Source organism: Primulina tabacum, chromosome 3 (genome assembly GCF_025594145.1).
Source record: "Primulina tabacum isolate GXHZ01 chromosome 3, ASM2559414v2, whole genome shotgun sequence".
NCBI lineage: Eukaryota > Viridiplantae > Streptophyta > Magnoliopsida > Lamiales > Gesneriaceae > Primulina > Primulina tabacum.
The window spans coordinates 1154312-1172826 of record NC_134552.1 but is presented as its reverse complement, the minus strand read 5'-3'; the positions used below and the strand labels follow the sequence as shown (position 1 = coordinate 1172826).

Below are 18515 nucleotides of genomic sequence, written 5' to 3'. Positions count from 1 at the left end.
GCATTAATGGGTTTTAATCTCGAATTAAACCAAACCTTAATATAAAATTCCCAAATTAAAAACTTAGACTTTTAATGATTATTTAAACTTAAATATAATTTTCCATAATTTTATGAAGCTTAAAACTAGGCGTTCCAATTAACTCGTTAATTAGCGTTTCGTGCGGCGATAAAATCCCGAATAAATCCAAAACTCAATATTTTGAACCCAATTTTTTAACATAACTTTTTTATGATTTATTCTACCCTTCTAAGTCATGAGCCACACCCGTGTACCCATGGATCTAATTTTTGTTCTAAAATTCGAAATATTGACACCTAATCGAAACCACCGAGCCATCTCACAATCTACTCGAGCCACGCCCGAGCCACCTCAAGCCAAACCCTAGCCAACTCAACTAGGCACTCTCCTGGATCATTAGAACCCATTGGACCTGATCCTAAGCTCCATAACTGAAGCAACACCTAAGCTGCAGAAACAGCCCAAATACCCACCTAGGCACCCTTGAGCAAACGAGACATACATGCTTCTAACCACTTCATGCTTAAACCGACTCGAATCGGACCCGAACCAGGCCCTAGACGTTACCCTTAGACACAAATTAAGACCATGGTTAAGCCCCTTTTTACTCAGAACCAGCGCCTAAGTCCCAAAAATAAAAAACGTGACAGCCCCTCATGTGAGGCCAATTTCTGTGCAGCTTTCGAGTTTCTGGTTCCAACGCTCTACCCGACCATCCAGCCCATGAACCACCACCACAAGATTCAACCTAGGACCCTAAGACCATCTCCAATTATGGCACCACATTGGTGCCACACCATTGTGGTGCCATGATATTTCACTCCAATCCAGCACCAAAACTGGCGCTGGATTGGAGCAGCTCTACAAGCTGCTCCACATGTGGCGCAACAATTTTGCTGCGCCACAAATTTTTTTTTAATTTTTTTAATTTTTTTTAGTTTTTAATTTAATTAATTTAATATAAGTGTTTAATATTTAATTAATTAATATTTTTTTGAAATTTTAATTATAAAATTTTTAATATTCTGATTAGAAATTAATTAAGTGTAAAAAAAAAATAAAAAAAAACACAGATTAAATTAATAATGCGTTAAAATAGTACAAATTACGAACAAAAAACAACAAAAATTACGAAACAATAAACAAACTACGACAACTAACAAACCATAAAATTACGAAACATAAAAAAAATTACGTCAAAAAAAGATTTTTAGTAATGCGGTAAACCAGACCCCGATCCTCCAATATCTCCAAAATAAGATCCGAAGTTGTCATTTTCTCGACGTTCATCTTCAAGTCTTTTTTGCAATATTTTTTGTTGCTGAGCTTTAGTGTACTCACGCAGAGTTGGATCAGTAATTTTGCTCAAATCTTTGTATAAAATTCTTTCATCCATTTTTCTTTCTTCTTGTTCAAGTCTAATCTTTTGAAGATCGTAGTTTTGTTGTCTTTCGGCAGTTCCTTGTTTCAAAACATTCAATAACTCGCGATGTTGTTCTTCCATTGTACGTTGAATTTGAGATATGTCTTTATCTCTTTTCTTTTTTGATTTGGATTTTTTCACTCCAATTGGTCTTTCAGAACTGTCACCGATATTGTCATCACTCAAATTTATAGGAAATGTAGAGAACATAGGTGAACCTGATTGAGGCGATTCTTCTAGTGGAGTATCAGATTGTGATGTGTCTAGATAAGTAGCACGCGTCTTAGATTTCTTGGTTGGATGGATTTTGTCTCCTGCAATTTTTTCACAATCCTTAACAATATTCCACACATGATCGAATGGAAATGCTTTGTTATCTTTACTCTCTTGTGCATACAGTATTTTTGCACGATTCATCTACATCAACGTATACAAAATTAATTACAAAATGTTGATTATTAATAACTTGTAATTTTTAAAAATAAATAACTCACAATATCTTGTTCTGATGCACCACTCGAATTGAGATTTTCAATTTGACGAACACATCCTCTCAAATGTGCAACAGAAGTGAGTATGCTTCCAATGCGTTTCTCAATTGATCTTTGAGGACGAGGATGTAAATCACTTCTTCTTTCTTTGTTGTACTTCTCTGCAACCCGAGACCAAAGCTGACCTCTCGATTGATTTATACCTATTATAGGATCCTGCGAAATATCAAAATAAATATGACATAAGAACTTATCTTCATCAATAGTGTAGTTCTTTCTTGAACTTTCGTCCATCATTCTCAAAATAATATGATTGTATTTGTGTTGGATATGTTTCTAAATAGATATAGACTTATTTATAATATTTCGGAGTTATCCTTAGAAATATAAAAAAGAAATGGTATCCTTTGGATGAGATTTCAATAAATCTCATCCATTGAGATCTCATCCAAGAAAATCTTATCATTTTTTATATATTATTCTTATATATATATATATATATATATAAATATTTAGATGATACTATGGCATTGATAAATTAAAATAAAATGATACTAAAAATATTATCCTTACAAAAGTATGCATCCATACAAAAATATTATACTATGCATGTACGTATAATAAATTTAAATGATACTATGCCATTGATAAAATAAAATAAATCATACTAAAAATAAATTAAAATAAAAGCTTATACTTACAAATGTAGATTCTTGTAGATAAGAATCTCATCTATATTATCCTTACAAACTTTATATAAAGTAGTAACAATTACATCTTCATCATAACACAATTCACAACACCACCAAAAAAATGAATTCTTCTTCAGGTTCGTCTTCATTGTCTGATAATGAAGATGACATAACTAATTATTTGGTTAACGATGCTAAAACCATTGATGAAGAAATTCAAGGAGCAATTGTTACTCATATTCATACACGCAATATGATGATGCACTCCTATATCAATCAACAACTTAACGAAGGCACGAGAAGAGGATCAATTCCAGGTCATGTTGTAATCCGACGCGATAGAGAAATAGCGGATCGTAATTTGTTCAACGACTATTTTTCTGAAAATCCAAGATTTCATGAAGGTTTGTTTCGACGACGATTTCGAATGTCCCGTAATCTATTCCTTCATATCATCGATGCTGTCAAGAATCATGATAGCTACTTTATACAACAGAGTGATGGGTTGGGACGACTTGGGCTATCAACTAATCAAAAAACAACAGCTGCAATTCGTTTATTAGCATACGCCTTACCTGCAGATGCGGCCGATGAATACATCAAAATAGGAGAGTCAACTGCGATTAAATGCTTACAACACTTTTGCCGAGCAGTTGTTGAAGTTTTTGCATACCAGTACTTACGATCTCCAAATACCAATGATGTTGCTCGACTATTACCTATTGGTAAACAACGGGGCTTCCCGGGAATGTTGGGAAGTCTCGATTGTATGCATTGGAAATGGAAAAATTGTCCTACTGCTTGGGCTGGACAATATACAGGCCGTAGCGGGTCTCCAACAATTATTTTAGAAGTAGTGGCCGATTATGATCTTTGGATATGGCACACATATTTTGGTATGCCTGGTTCTAATAATGACATCAATGTTTTGGAGGCATCCACCTTGTTTACCAATTTGGCTCAAGGCATTGCTCCTCCTGCACATTACACTATTTGTGGAAAAGAATATCATTACTGGCTATCACTTAGCCGATGGTATCTACCCAAAATGGGCAACCATTGTGCAAACTATCCGCGACCCACTTGGGCCGAAAAAGAAATATTTTGCTATGAAACAAGAGTCATGTAGAAAAGATGTGGAGCGTGCATTTGGTGTTCTTCAATCTCGATTTGCGATTGTGGCAGCTCCAGCACGGTCTTGGCGTAAAAATGATTTACATTACATTATGAAAGCTTTCATTATCATGCACAACATGATTATTGAAGATGAACGTGACCTTAGTGCACCAATTCAAGATGCAATGGAAGCATCTTTTCCAGACGTTGAAATGATGGTCAATGACGAAAATACAAGATTTCAAGAATTTCTCGCTCGTTATAAAAAAATGAAAAATAGAGATGCTCACTATGAATTACGAAATACATTAGTTGAGCATTTATGGGAACAATATAGTAATTCGAATATTTAATATTGTATTTTTGTTCTATTATTAATTTAATATCAAATGAACATGTTTTTTTCAATGATATTTTGATTTTATTAAAATATAGTTTGTATTAAATAATTGTACGTAAATCAAATAATTATTTTGTTAATATGAAATAATTAATTCAAATTTTAATATATAAATTAAAATATTTAAATATATATTTTAATATATAAATTATAATATTTAATTATCATTATATTATCAAATTATAAATAATTAACATAAAACAGAAATATTAATATTGAAAAAAAAAGAATATTCTTGGAATATTCTATTGTAGTGTAAAATGTAGTGCAATGTGGTTGGAGATGATTTTAGTGTAACACCAATGTAGTGCAGAATGTAGTACAGTGGATTGGAGATGGCCTAAGGCACTACCATAACCACTGCCCCAGGCCCTCGGAACGACCCAAGCCCCTAAAACACCAGAAGCTTTGCACCAGCCTTCACGTGAGCCCCATTCTTGTGCAGCTGTTGTTTTCTGTTTCCACCGCTTTCCCTAGACAACCAGACCATGAACCACCCCAACAAGCACCATCTTAGGACCCTAATGACTCGTCCTAGCCTAGCCCAAAGCCCCCAGGCCGAGCCATCTCTTCCTGCCCAGTTGCTGAAACCTGCGCAACATCCTTGCAGCTCACGGGTTGGAGTCCTAGCCTGCTAGGACTCCTTCCCAGCCTCTTGTCTCGAGTCCTAGCGTGGCTAGGACTTTTCCCTTGACCCATACCAGACCCTACCCAAGCCTTGGTCACAGCCGAACCAAAGCCCAGCAACTATGCCCAACAACCGAGCCCCTAAGGGACACCATGACAGAATATGTTCCAGCTTGTATTATTCATGTTTGTGCAACGTTGTAGTGATTTTTATGACTCTAAAACATGTGTAAATCATCCCCTAATAATTCCTAATCATGGCAGCCCCTTTAACCACATAACAAACATGATTTTTCCTCAAATTCAAGCCTTAAAAATTTGCATATGACACAAAACCGAAAATATTTCATGTTGCAACTTGTTTTCCATGCGAACCGATTTTAAATAATTACTATGGTGTGAATGATGAGTAAAAAGGAGAGTATGGCATGCCTTCGCGTAATTTACGTACGAATAATCGTTGACGATTGCGAAGAACGACGACGACAACATTGGCTTGAATCCCCTTTGAAATTTTCGAAAGTTCCTTCAAAGCACAGGGTGTGTGTGTCGTGTATTTTGATTGAAGGAATTTGTGAGATTGAAAATTCTGAAAAGTTGGGCGTGGGAATTGTGGGGAGGGTTTGGGGGTAATCTAGAGTTTAAATAATAATTAAACACTAACAAAGGTTTAGGCCCATTAGGAAAATTAATTAGGCCCAATAGTGTTTAATTAAAATATTAAAAATTATTTTGTTTAGAAAGTTTGTGAATTTATTAGCCGGGTTGCCAAAACGTTCGTATTTTTGTTGAAAATCCAACACCAATAAAAATTACATCCCAGCGTATAAAATCACCTCAAAACCCCTTATTTTCAAAAATATGAAAATCATCACCCATATTTGAATACTTAAAAACAATTAACCAATAAAAACATTTTCTATTTTTCAGCCCTCGGTCTCCGTTCCTCGATCGCAACTTGAATAACTTTTAAAAATACATTTTAATGAAACCATGTATAAAATATAATTTAAACATACAAATATGCACAACATAATTAATTTATGCAATTAAAGCAAGTAATTAAAATACACAAAGAATTTAATAATTGCATGCATGTGGTTTGAGTGGACTTTTAAATTTTCGGGACGTTACAATGTTGTCGACGGTGTTGACAACATCATGTATCGCAACATCGGTAGTCTTTTGTACTTAACTGTTACTCGCCTCGATATCATGTTTGGTGTCTGTTTGTATGCTAGGTACCAAGCTAATTCAAGAATATCGCACCTAAAAGCTGTGAAACGAATTCTTAGATACATTGCAGGTACACTAGAATGAGGATTGTGATACACACAAGAGACAAACACAAATTTGGTAGGTTTTTCTGATGCTGACTGGGCTAGAGACCTAGATGATAGGAAGGGCACATCAGATGGATATTTTTACCAAGGGAATAATCTTGTGTCATGGTACAATAAAAAGCAAAATTGTGTGTCCCTATCCACAGCTGATTCTGAGTATATAGCATCTGCTAGTTGTTGATCACAACTTGTTTCGATGAATCAAATGATCGAGGATTATGGTTTTCACAGTGACATCATGATAGTATATTGTGACAACTCCAGTGCTATAAACATTTCTAAAAATCTTGTTCAACACTCTTGAACAAAACACATAGACATAAGACTTCACTTTATTAGCGATTTGGTTGAAAAAGGCATAATTCGACTGGAATTTGTAAGGACTGAAAACCATCTTGATGATATATTCTCGAAATCTTTGACTTTGAGAGATTTTCCAATCTTCGGAAGTCTCTCAACATGTGCGTACAATGATTACACACACATGTTTTCATTGGTGTTGCCAACACCAGTAACAACACCTTTCATGCATGTCTATTTTACAGGATGCTAGACATATTGCATATTTACATTCATCCTTTTTTGTGTAAAGTCTGAACAGTGAAGGCAATTTCTGAAAGGTATCTCTGAGTGTTCATACCTCCAATCAAAATATTGAAGAGTGAATTATGCTCAATCCAACGCATCGAGTAGTTGAGGATATTCATGAAAATCATGATCTTATCTAAAATGAAAAAGTGACTTGAAAATGTGAGCATGAGGAGAAAAACATAAAAGAGGTAAATAAAAAAAATATTTTTTTAGAAGAAAATGGAAAAAGCTACCTAGAGTAGTCCATTGAAGACCTTTTTTCTAGTGTGGAAGCTACCACTTCTAAGTAATTAAAATAGTAATGGAAAAAGCTACCTAGGGGAGTTCATTGAAGACCGTTCTTCTAGTGTGAGAGCTACCATTTCTAAATCAAAATTTTTTTTATGGAAGTTTGACTAAAACTCAGTGGTGTTGCCAACATCAAGTTCAGACACAACACAATTTATACACTGCTTGACTTTTCGATAATTCATCATATTGGAGGCATATTTAGGACATGCATATTGATTTTTGTTTCGTGAATTCATCATGTGTAGTGACATATCGGTATCTAATCTATGACAGTTGATAAAAACCTTGATTGCTTAGATTTTGAATTTATGTGGCTACTTGTGTCAGTGAGTTATAATCGACGTGATTTTCACTGGATATTCTTTTGAAATCGTCGTAACACGAGTTTTTGAATCAATTTTACTGTTTGATTTTGGGATAGAACCGTAATTAGTGTTTTGGGTAAATTTCGAAAATATTGCCTTTGCCTTGCGGTTTTTTGGAGCTGAAGGATTGAATCGGTGTTTTTTTTGTTAGTGTAAGAGTAAATATGTTTTGTTGTCGTTAAATACCTGATAATTACTCTCGCTTGTTCTCATTTATCCACGCAATCTTTCCTTGCTCTTGTGATTTCTTTGTGCGTTTTTATGCATAACTCCTGATATACCTCTATAATTTTCTCTCATGTTCTACAGATGGTTGAAGATACTATGATGTTGAGTCCGATGTTGTCAACACTGCTGACGACATTGATTCTTTTGATAATGATAGAATTTATTGAAGAGAATAACATTGACATGAAGGCGTATGACCAACAAAATTTGATGGCATTCTTCAAAGATCGATGACTATGACCTATGATTGTCAAGTTCTCCTCGACTATCATCAATGAATTCTACAATACCCCCAGAGATGAAGAAAGTGAAATCACTGAAGACATTAATGCTATCACTGATGAACTCATTTTTTTCTCCCTGATATTTGGGATACTGGAGTTATAGGGGTTTCTCAAAGAAGATGGAGAGACTCTTTTTGATGTGACTGAAACCCTCAAGACCGCTTCGCCTTATTTCAAGGGTAAGAGGAAACTGGACCTACCTTGGTAAGTTACTGGTGTTGCCAATGGTGTTGGCAATACGACGTCCTCGTCCACTTCCACTCCCAATGGATTTTTCATGCTCTATCTTCTCACTTACAGGCCCAAATTGAGTTTGATCTACAACAAATTCAAAAGGCCAAATAACTCCTTGCTCACTAAGAAAAACAAGTGGCTGAGTAGATGATGCTTTTGGAAGTTGGCTTACTGGCCAAAAAAAAGGAGCAGAAGAACCAAAAATGACAAAGAGAATGACTAGTGATGATGATGCTAAAGCATCTGCAGGAGCTGAGACTGTTTTTACTTTTATATCGGTTTGCTCTTTTATATGTTTGCTGTTGAATGTACTTCTTTTTCCTTCGTATATCTTCGCATGCTTTCAATGTTTTAACGATGGTGTTGACAACACTGTCAACAACACCAATGCTCTAACATGCTTAATTCAGGGGGAGATACACTATAACGCAGGGGGAGCTTAACTTAATACTGAAATAATCAAAATTATCATTTTTGGATGTTTTGTCCAGAAAAGTAAAAATGGGAGATTGAAAAGAATATTTTATTTTATTTTTATTATTTTTTGCTACATTGATATTATCAATTTAAGATTTTCCTTTCTAGATTATGAGATCTTGCTTGATTTATTTTTAGATGATAAGATCTTGATTGATTTATATCTAGATATTATAGGATTTGTTTTTAATATGGTTTTTATCTCCAAGTTATTTTATCCTTGTTAAAAAGAGTTTCATATATAATGAAAATCGTATTTCCATATTTTCTAAGGCTCTTTTATGGAATTATTTTTAGGTCAATCATTGGATATAAATATGGAGGGACTCACGGCCTCGGAGCGTGTGCTGTAGAGAGTGTGGTAGAGAGTGAGTTGGACGAGAGAGCTTTTCACAGAGAAGAAATTACAAGAGTCCAACATATATTTGCTCTACAGTTTTTATGTGATCGTGTAATGCACATGGGCTATCCCGATTGGGCTTAAGTCCCCTCACGGTTATCTCATTACCCATTACTCATAGAACTTCTCCAGCCCAGGCACTGGAGCTTTTGCCTTTCCCAGGATTAGAACCCAAGACCTCCTGGACTTATATATATCTTGGCAGCAATCCTCCTAAGCCCAATCGGGATAGCCCATGTGCATCATAGATCGGGTGATCACTTTTGCAAGGACACATCTGCTGGGATTTTTGGGAGTGTACGAAAAGCGCAGGAGAGCTGCTAGATTTTTTTTTGAACATACATACGTTCAGTATTGAAGTTTTTCGTGTGAAGAATTTGGGTGATTGATTCACAGATTTACCGTATTGCTGATTGATGTTGACGACACCCAAGAAAACACTGCGTGAAAGTGTTGGGTGAAGATTGATTTGGTTTGGTTTTAAGCAACACACCTATTTGTTTCATGCATCTAGTGTTTACTTTGAGTGTGTTTGATGCAAGATAATTCCTTGGAGTGTCAAGGAATTTAGTTTTGTTATACTCACTAGTATTGTTTTGGTGTAAACGATTTACATAATTTTTCTAGTGATTTTTTGACCATGAGGCATTGCACAAATATTCATACTTATGCATAAATTTATTAAAGTTTATGCGTGTGTTAAGTAAACAATTTCCGCTGCATGTTGTGTACTGATGTTGACAACATCGGAGCACAACACTAACATCTGATATACACATAACATATTTCCTGTACGTTTATGAGCAACAGCCCCCTTGCAAAGACTATAAAGTTTGGGATTGTGTTGAATAAATTAGCAAGTACCGACAAATTTAAAACTAAGTTTCTGTCGTTTTTGGAATGAAACAAATAATCTGAAATACATAGTTTGATATTTATAACTTCACTATTTAAATCATATAGCCAAGAAATGATATTTACCTTATTCGATAAAATTCGAGTACATAAAATTCAAATGTGCAAGTTCAGGTGCGCGAGCGACGCTCTTAAAAATGTTCATAGTTCATTTAACCGTCCAAACCGAACTGAAATCGAAAATTAGGTTTAAATATAAAACCGAACTATTAATTTGGTTTGGTTTTAATTTTTTTAGATTTTTGGTTTTAGGTTCGATTTCGATTTTTTTAGCTCAGTTAAGTAAACCAAACCGTAAACCGTTTTTATTTTTTTAAAATCATTTTTTGTTAGTTTTTTTTTAACTTATTTTTATTGATACATAAATATAAATAAATTAGAAATTAAAAGAAATAGAAAATCGGTTAAACCCCAAACCGAATCGTGAATTCGGTTCGGCTAACCAAATTTTTGGTTCGATTCGGTTCGATCCGAATGATCGATACTCTTGGCGAATCCAAGAGTTTAACAGAAGTTGGAGCTATTTATAAGGTTTTCAGGTCCGTGGGCTTAAAGCCTTGTATGAGCGTAGAGCCGACAGTAGAGTTCAAGAAATAATGAATCTTGGCATAAATGATGCTGTCTCTATTTTCCTTTTTTAATCTGTAATTGTTTCCCGTGGAAATACGGCAGGTGCTGGTAAGGGTTTTCTTTTCCCCTTCTTCTTTTTCTTCCCTCTTGTCCTTCTATTTTTTTCTTATTGTTTCTTTGTTTTGGTTTGATTTCTCTTAATTTGTTGCAATCACGGGTATCCGGCTTGGGGCTAGGGTAGTCGCTGGGTCTGGGTGGGTGCTGGACCAGGAGGGATGGGGCTTTATAGATTTTTGGGATTTCTGGTTGCCGAAGTTTTAAATTTGAACTTACAATGTGCATGCTTCTTCGACTCCGACATTATTTCGCAAAGGCTCCTAATTATGGATTTCGATGCTTAGTGCTGTTTGTATTTAAACCATAAGTTTTGTATTTCAAAACTTTTGAATTTAGATGTAAGTTTCGATGGTTCTATTGTTCTCGCATTAGTTCATTATCGTAGTGGCTTGGCTTGGCTTGGCTACTTCCTGTGTGGTCAAACTCTTGATTTTCCTATTCTTATATGGACTTTAATTTGTTGTTTATCCTGACTTTCTGTTAGGATACTTATTAAATTTGATCAAGAATTGAGCTCATATTATGTCTATGTAATTATTTTTTGTTGAAAAGCCTGCGTGTGTTAGTTTATTAAAAAAAGACATTTATAAGGGAAGGATATCAATTTTTTTTTTATAAGACACCATAGAACTGTACATTGTTTGGTGTAATACTTCCTATCTTACTGCTGTTATCGATGTACCGGTTTGGTGGTTGTTTTAGTTGGAAGAGGTTATTAAATTTGTGCTTCCTCATTGAGCAGGAACAATGGACTCTGATGACAAAAGTACAGTCTCTACTTCGTTTACTGAGGCTTCAGCTCCAGCTTCTGACGATGAAATGGTTGTTTCTGCAATGGATACAACTTCTCTTCGACCAGCACAACCGGTAATTGCACCCACCATCTTAACCCCGGGCTTTCCTCCTATCGCCCCAATACCTGTTGTGCCTCTCCCAATTCCTCGGCCATTAGCGCCACTGCCCACCCACTCTACTGTCATTAGACCGCCTTTAGGCCAGAATGGAGATTCAAAAGCTAGTGATTCAGATTCTGATGAAGATGAGTCTGGATATATTCGTCCTCCCACGGGATCAAATCATGAGTATGAAATCTCTGAAGAAAGCAGGCATGTTAGAGAGAGGCAAGAGAAAGTGATGCAGGAACTTTTGATGAAGCGTCACGCGGCTGCTATGACAGTTCCAACCAATGATGGAGCTGTTCGAACCCGTCTCCGACGACTTGGTGAACCTATAACTCTCTTTGGGGAAAGGGAGATGGAGAGACGTGACCGTTTGAGGGCACTTATGGCAAAACTTGATTCTGAAGGCCAGCTGGAAATGCTGATGAAAGCACATGAGGATGAAGAAGCTGCAGCCATGATGGCACCAGCCAAACCAGATGAAGATATTCAGTATCCCTTTTACACGGAAGGTTCACAAGCACTTTTAGAGGCCCGTAAAGAAATTGCAAAGTATTCGATAGTTAAAGCTGCTTTGCGCCTTCATCGTTCAAGGAAGAAAAGGGATGATCCTGACGAGGATTTGGATGCTGAGATAGATTGGTCTTTGAAACAGTCAGAAAAGTTGGTCTTGGATTCCAGTGAGATAGGTGATGATCGGCCTCTTTCTGGATGCTCAATTTCACACGACGGGAAGATGCTTGCCACCTGGTAATCTACACTGTCTATTATTCTTACCATGTGAATGTATATGTGTTTGAGTTAACTGGACACTTTCTTGTGCACATCTTAGTTTTTCACATGCGATCCCTTGTAGCAGTGTCTATGCAGGTGAGGTGCATTTAGTTTGTTAACCACTGTCAAATTGTACCACATCTGATGTGCTATTCTCTTACAATTGATGTAAATCCTTTCTTCATGATGTTTGGTATTCTACTTTATTTTTTTGAACTTCTTTTCATTCGTGTTAGTGCCTGCTTGTGCATATCATATTTTGTATGTGATTCCGGTTATTTCAAGAGTTTCTACTGTAATGATAAGTATAATTTCATCATAGCACTCAAATTTGTCTGAGAGGTTTAATTATGTGATTCCCTTCACATTTTCTGGTGATATATGATAGTTTGTTTCAATCCCTGCAAGATCTCGTGTTTAAAGAATCCATACTTCTATTTATTTCCTTTTCCATCTTTCCATAGTTCTTTAAGTGGGGTTGCAAAGTTATGGACCATGCCTGAAGTAAATAAGGTTTCTGCACTAAAGGGCCACTCAGAAAGAGCTACAGATGTTGCATTCTCTCCAATAAACTATCAATTGGCTACCGCCTCTGCTGATAGGACCGCAAGATTATGGAATCCAGAGGGTGCAGTTCTGAGAATATTTGAAGGTCATTTGGATCGTCTTGCTCGTATCGAATTCCATCCATCTGGAAAGTACTTGGGCACAGCTAGTTTTGACAAAACATGGAGATTATGGGATGTGGAGACTGGTGAGGAGTTGCTTCTTCAAGAAGGCCATAGCAGGAGTGTGTATGGATTGTCTTTTCACCATGATGGCTCGTTAGTTGCATCTTGTGGACTGGATTCTCTTGCTCGAGTGTGGGACCTAAGGTCTGGGAGGAGTATTCTTGCTCTGGAAGGCCATGTCAAGCCAGTAAGGCTCGCTGGATTTTTTAGATTAGTTGTTCTTTGCCTCTCTTTTACTCCTGCTTTGGCTTAGTTTTTTATGATAACCATTTTGTCATATGTGGTTTCAGGTTCTTGGCCTCAGTTTTTCTCCCAACGGTTATCATTTAGCTACCGGTGGGGAAGATAACACGTGCCGAATATGGGATCTGAGGAAAAGAAAATCTTTGTACATTATACCTGCTCATTCTAACCTTATTTCTCAAGTCAAATTTGAACCTCAGGATGGATACTTTTTAGTTACTGCTTCATATGACATGACTGCTAAGGTGCATACATATTCTAAACTATGACTTCTGAAAAGGTTTTTTAACATGCCGGCTAGGTTCTCTCTCTCTTTTGGTTTTATTCGTGAAACTTATCATAGCATTTCATTTCAGGTCTGGTCCTCGAGAGATTTCAAGCCCGTGAAGACTTTGTCTGGTCATGAATCAAAAGTCACCTCGCTTGATATTATGGGAGGTCAGTCCCTCTGAACATCAGAGGCTTAGTATTATTTTATGTTTACAGTTGCCTATGGTTATGATCTTTTTGGGTGTTTCTTTGTCGCCAATTGTTTTAAATAAAATGCAATGGAATTTTTGCATCATGTCATTTTCCTTTGGCTTATCGTTGATTTGTGTAAGGCGGATGCTTATTATTAATTTAATTTATTTTAATAAATACTTCAGAAACTATATAATAAATCATCCAAGGTTGTTTGTCATTTTATGCAGATGGACAGTGTATTGCGACTGTTTCACATGATCGAACTATCAAATTATGGGCAAGTAAAGAAAGTGAGAAAGAAAAGGCAATGGAAGTCGACTGAAAGACCTGAATGAGATTTGGTTAGCTGTTCTGTTCTGTTCTGCCGGGCTCTTGCATGATACAATCATATCGCATGTCATGACTTTGAAAGCCTGATAGGCGGCAGATACTGAGTGTTGTTCATTTGTTAATTTGTCCCAACACACTTGCGGTACCTTTTGCACAGGTTATCGTTATCTCCCATTTTGGGCATGTTCCTTCTATTTGAGGTTTACCTGAGAGAACCATGATAGGTTGGTTTGACGTTCCTAGTTAGTGGGATACTGGGATAAGCATCTTTTATAATTGAAGGTTGTTTTTTAAAATATATATATACATCCGTGTTTCGAGTTATATTTAGATTTCCCTCTGAAAACACAAAATAGGTGCTTAAAAGTAATGGGATTTCTAATTTATCAGATCTTTTGTAGATGGCATTTTCTTCTTCCTTCATCGTTACTAGTTTTTTGAAGGATTATTTTCCTGCCCTGTACATAGGATTTTGATAGAAATCTGCGGTGTTAAGCTGCAGCAAAATACAAGTTAGAACTGTTGTGTACATATAAACGTTATATGTGATACACATGTTTGCAGCCATTATGATCTATCTGGACGTTTGAAAAATCTTCACAATGACTATCAATGTCTACGAGGGGACAAAGGTATAAATGTATTACTTGATTGGAAATGGGCCCAACAATTACAACTAAGATGACTTGTAGGGGGCATTCGTAAGCGTTGCCCTGTAAATGAATAAACATTGTCATGACGCAATACAAGCACTCAAATTTAGCCTTTCACCATTCTCCTGCTCAAGCAGGATAATAGCCACAAGGAAAAAAAACGGAAGAACCAACCTCAACATAAGCAGAGTATGCAAAAATGGCACCTTACTTGAGATTCAAGATGGATCAAAGACAAAACCAAATCGCAATTTATGACTGTAAGGGTGTGCTTTAAACTTGGAATCGGTCTTTCTCAATAGGAGTTACATCGATAACAATGTTTCCGATTCTGACCTCCATCGCATCCCTTTAAACTTGGAATCAGTCTTTCTCAGAAGAAGTTACATCGATAGCAATGTTTCCGACTCTGACCTCCATTGCTTCCCTTTCATCATTCTCACATTTCTTGTCGGAACCACCATTGTCGATCACCTTTAAAGACAGAGGCGTAAGCTGTCGAGGCCGTCCTATAATCCATGGATGATTAAGGCATTGTGCCGCAGTTGGTCTTTTCTCAGGCACAAATTCTAACATCTGGACAAGAAAATCTGCCATCTCATTCGCGTTCTGTTCAGAGAACTCGTATTTTTCCACGAGCAACTTATCAAGAGGCCAAAATTTTAACCTTTTAATATGTCTCAGATCTCCAAATCTGTTAAAGAATTCACGTGAGTAACGCCCGCCTAAGGCAACCTGCAGATTATGTTCATCAAGCAAAACAGTGGAGTTCAGAAAGTATATACCAAGGGCAGCACAAGCTGCACAGTGCTTGCCTTGCCACATTCAATTTCAAAGAAGATTTTATTTCGAGGGTACTGGGGAATTTGCTAAAAAATAAGCAAACAGAATGGCTCACCTTGCGTGGCATCGTTCCAAGAAGCTCCATCATCAAGGCCAAATGATCCTTCGTAGTCAATAAACGTATTAGGTATATGACATTTACAGTAGATGAGTATTAACGATTTCAAATTTTGTTATATTATATGCATGCCAAAAAAGGATTTCTCGATGGTTATTTATATAAATGGACACTTACAAACTACACCCACACACAAAAAAGAAACAATGTCTTTTCCTATTGAATCTAGAGTTGAGAAATTTCATTTGAAAATAAAGTAGCAACCAATTCTGGTAAATCCCTACATTTTTGGAAGTCCAAGCAACGACTTTTGTAAAAAAATAGAGGCGTCCTGCTACGTTGATCAGATGAGTAAATAATTATGTAATAGAAACATGGAAGAACACAGATTAAGCTAAGACAGGCCCGACTAAGCTAGTTGAACAGCTATGCCGTGTATGATACAATTAAAATGTATATTAGCTAGAACAAAGAAGGGGGTCCACATACCTCATCACGATCATAATTATCACCGGTATGTGGATCAAATAAAACATCACCAGTTGCCAGTTCAAAGCAAATACAAGCAAGTGACCACATATCAGCTGATGTTGAGTATTTAGATCCTAAAATAACCTCTGGACATCTATATTGCCTCGTCTGAATGTCACTTGTGAATTGTTTGTATGTCCAACATCCATTTCCAAAATCAACTAACTTGCACTTTAGGTCAATTTCAGCCAAGAGCTTCTGCCTCTCAGATCGACTCCCTCTCTTACGAACCTTAGTTCCTTTACATTCAACATTTGCTCCATTATTAGTTTCTGCTTCTGCAACTGAAGTAATCCTTCCTTCTTTAACAGACTCTCCATTGGACTTACCATACAGCTGAGAAGCTTCAGGACTACTTGCTTCATCATCAAGCTCGGCTCTCTTGGAACCTTCTGGCCCAACGCATTTCTGAGCTGTTCGCTTGGCTTTTCTTCGAGTTTTCTTTTTCTGGTTCTTAGTCAGGCCGCTATACGAACTATTCTGATCATTAGAAGGCTCAAGCTTGGGCACAATCTTGCTTTTACTGGATGGGAGAACAAGAGGGGCACCTGACTTTCTCGGATCTTTAGCTGGATCTATCATAGACAGGAGTAGTATGTTCTCCGGCTTCAAATCTGTATGTATGATTGATAGCTGACGATGAAGATAATCCAATCCCACCAAAACGTGGAAGCAGATTTCTTTAGCCATGTGAAGAGGAACACCTTTGTAGTCTGCATATTTAATTACTGTCAACAGGTTGTCTCCTAAGTACTCAAAAACCATACACACATGCTGTCCGTTTGGCCCTGAATGCTTGAAGTGGTCCAAAAGCTTCACAACACATTTATCATCTTCTGGATCACCTTCAGCAATCTGTTTCAATATTGTCACCTCATCCATTGCAGCTTCTGTGTAATGTTCAGCGCTCTTTTGAACTTTCAGAGCTACATAAATCTAGTGCCAAATACGTAAAGGAAAATAAACACACAAAAATCAGTTCCCTATTTCAATTACACCAATCATGAGGAAAACTAGATAAATGTTCCACCCTTGCGCACAAAGTAGAGCGAGTTTTTTGGCCAATCAATTTTTTAACGCAATCATTACTTTTCCTCCAATAGAACCAAACAATTAAAATAACCAAGCTGAAAAAAACAATCTCACCCGCTACCCACCTTAACACAACTATGATTAACAAAGTCTTGTTTTCTGTAAAAGCTTTTACATTGGTAAAGAAACAATAACAGTCATTTGGAGGTCTTTGCTTATTCCTAGAATAATCAAATGGGTTGAACACTCCAATAACGGAAAATTAACATCAATCGCAAGATTCATTCACCAACACAAGGAGCAAAAAATAAAGTGAGATGAAAAAAGAACAATAACGAGAAAATGTACAGATTTGCTAGTGTCCCAGGCCAGCCACACAGTGGAGAAGTGTCCCCATCCAAGCTTGCTCTGAACAACGTATCTACCGTTCTTGAAGGAATCTCCGATCCTCACAGCGTGATAGCCGCCGCGCTTGTAATCCTCGGTCCCCTCATCCTCCGAGCTGTACTCACTGGTCTCGCTATGGTATTCGCCATTGATCCTCGCGGCCTCCGTATCCTCCTCCGCCATGGATCAAGCAATCAATAGCACTAGAACTCCGGTAATTCGAAAGGTTGCAGAAGAGTTTGACAGTGACGTCGGATAGATTAGGGTTTAGTTTCTTAATTGGAACAACGGAGAAGAAGATGCGCGAGGAGGCGTCTTTTTGCTCTACTGGCATCGTCTAAAATAATTGATACAATATAATTATATCTATTTTTTAATTTATGAAAACAATAATTATTAAAAAACATATATATTAAAAAGATATAAAATAAAACTATAAATGATTCATTATTTTAAATAACTTTAAAATTAATTATTAATTATTAAAAATAATGGGACACAGTATAAAAGATTTCAGCATCAATACGAAATTAATTAGCACCGGGGAGATAAAAAGTGATTTATTGTGCCGATTTCTATCAACATGATGCACGAGATGTAAAAAATTCAGTATGATGTTTGATCTTGTCTCGTTTAAAATTGCTTGAGTTTGATTCGATTTTTTATCATCAGGCTCGAGCTCGACTTGTATTGAAATTATTAAGCTCGCGAAAAGTTCGAGTTCGGCTCGTTAAAAGCTCGTTTATCATGTTACTCAAGTCGTGCTCGAGTTTGGTTAATTAATATGTCGTTTATCATGTTTAACAAGCATGACTTGCTCATAGAGCTCGTAAAAACATACAAGTGAGCTTGAGTTTGATTCGAACTTGTTAAAAATTAAATATATCTACAAATTAATTTTAAATCAGACATAAAAGTTTAACTTAATTCATAAATAACCAAAATGATAAACATAACAACTGAAAAAATATAAACTCGGTATAT

General features: G+C 36.4%; 3 protein-coding genes and 1 pseudogene across 5 annotated transcripts; 2 read left to right on the top strand and 2 right to left on the bottom strand.

Annotated features, from left to right (window-relative positions):
* Positions 1-784: 784 nt before the first annotated feature.
* Positions 785-2400, bottom strand: LOC142538798 (glutathione S-transferase T3-like). The gene is made up of 2 exons (XM_075644093.1): positions 1939-2400; positions 785-1861 (listed from the first exon to the last, which is right to left on the bottom strand). The coding sequence occupies exons 1-2, from the start codon at positions 2230-2232 to the stop codon at positions 1232-1234; spliced, it is 924 nt and encodes a 307-aa protein (XP_075500208.1). The 5' UTR covers positions 2233-2400; the 3' UTR covers positions 785-1231.
* Positions 2401-2599: 199 nt separating this feature from the next.
* LOC142538266 (uncharacterized) lies at positions 2600-4096 on the top strand (annotated as a pseudogene).
* Positions 4097-10395: 6299 nt separating this feature from the next.
* LOC142539204 (U4/U6 small nuclear ribonucleoprotein PRP4-like protein) lies at positions 10396-14351 on the top strand. Of its 2 annotated transcripts, none has more exons than XM_075644486.1 (6): positions 10396-10576; positions 11328-12234; positions 12723-13176; positions 13280-13477; positions 13589-13670; positions 13925-14351. In XM_075644486.1, the coding sequence occupies exons 2-6, from the start codon at positions 11333-11335 to the stop codon at positions 14017-14019; spliced, it is 1731 nt and encodes a 576-aa protein (XP_075500601.1). In that variant the 5' UTR covers positions 10396-10576; positions 11328-11332; the 3' UTR covers positions 14020-14351. The 2 variants fall into 2 exon arrangements, with proteins under 2 accessions (XP_075500601.1, XP_075500602.1); XM_075644487.1 differs by lacking the exon at positions 10396-10576 and adding an exon at positions 10768-10923.
* A 293-nt stretch (positions 14352-14644) lies between these two features.
* LOC142539205 (uncharacterized) lies at positions 14645-17864 on the bottom strand. 2 transcript variants are annotated; one of them, XM_075644489.1, is made up of 5 exons: positions 17493-17864; positions 16071-17048; positions 15579-15626; positions 15348-15415; positions 15027-15256 (listed from the first exon to the last, which is right to left on the bottom strand). In XM_075644489.1, the coding sequence occupies exons 1-5, from the start codon at positions 17712-17714 to the stop codon at positions 15250-15252; spliced, it is 1323 nt and encodes a 440-aa protein (XP_075500604.1). In that variant the 5' UTR covers positions 17715-17864; the 3' UTR covers positions 15027-15249. The 2 variants fall into 2 exon arrangements, with proteins under 2 accessions (XP_075500603.1, XP_075500604.1); XM_075644488.1 differs by having other exon boundaries at positions 14645-15415.
* Positions 17865-18515: the final 651 nt, after the last annotated feature.

What these genes read in the sequence shown, in the direction of transcription:
- LOC142538798 (XM_075644093.1), bottom strand. Translation starts at nt 2,232, where the DNA reads ATGATGGACGAAAGTTCAAGAAAGAACTACACTATTGATGAAGATAAG. An exon ending in GTGCATCAGAACAAGATATT is followed by an intron (nt 1,862 to 1,938) that starts GTGAGTTATTTA and finishes ACGTTGATGTAG; the next exon opens with ATGAATCGTGCAAAAATACT.
- LOC142539204 (XM_075644486.1), top strand. Translation starts at nt 11,333, where the DNA reads ATGGACTCTGATGACAAAAGTACAGTCTCTACTTCGTTTACTGAGGCT. An exon ending in GGGAAGATGCTTGCCACCTG is followed by an intron (nt 12,235 to 12,722) that starts GTAATCTACACT and finishes ATCTTTCCATAG; the next exon opens with TTCTTTAAGTGGGGTTGCAA. An exon ending in CATATGACATGACTGCTAAG is followed by an intron (nt 13,478 to 13,588) that starts GTGCATACATAT and finishes ATTTCATTTCAG; the next exon opens with GTCTGGTCCTCGAGAGATTT.
- LOC142539205 (XM_075644488.1), bottom strand. Translation starts at nt 17,714, where the DNA reads ATGGCGGAGGAGGATACGGAGGCCGCGAGGATCAATGGCGAATACCAT. An exon ending in ATAATTATGATCGTGATGAG is followed by an intron (nt 15,627 to 16,070) that starts GTATGTGGACCC and finishes TTGACTACGAAG; the next exon opens with GATCATTTGGCCTTGATGAT. An exon ending in TTGGAACGATGCCACGCAAG is followed by an intron (nt 15,416 to 15,578) that starts GTGAGCCATTCT and finishes CATAATCTGCAG; the next exon opens with GTTGCCTTAGGCGGGCGTTA.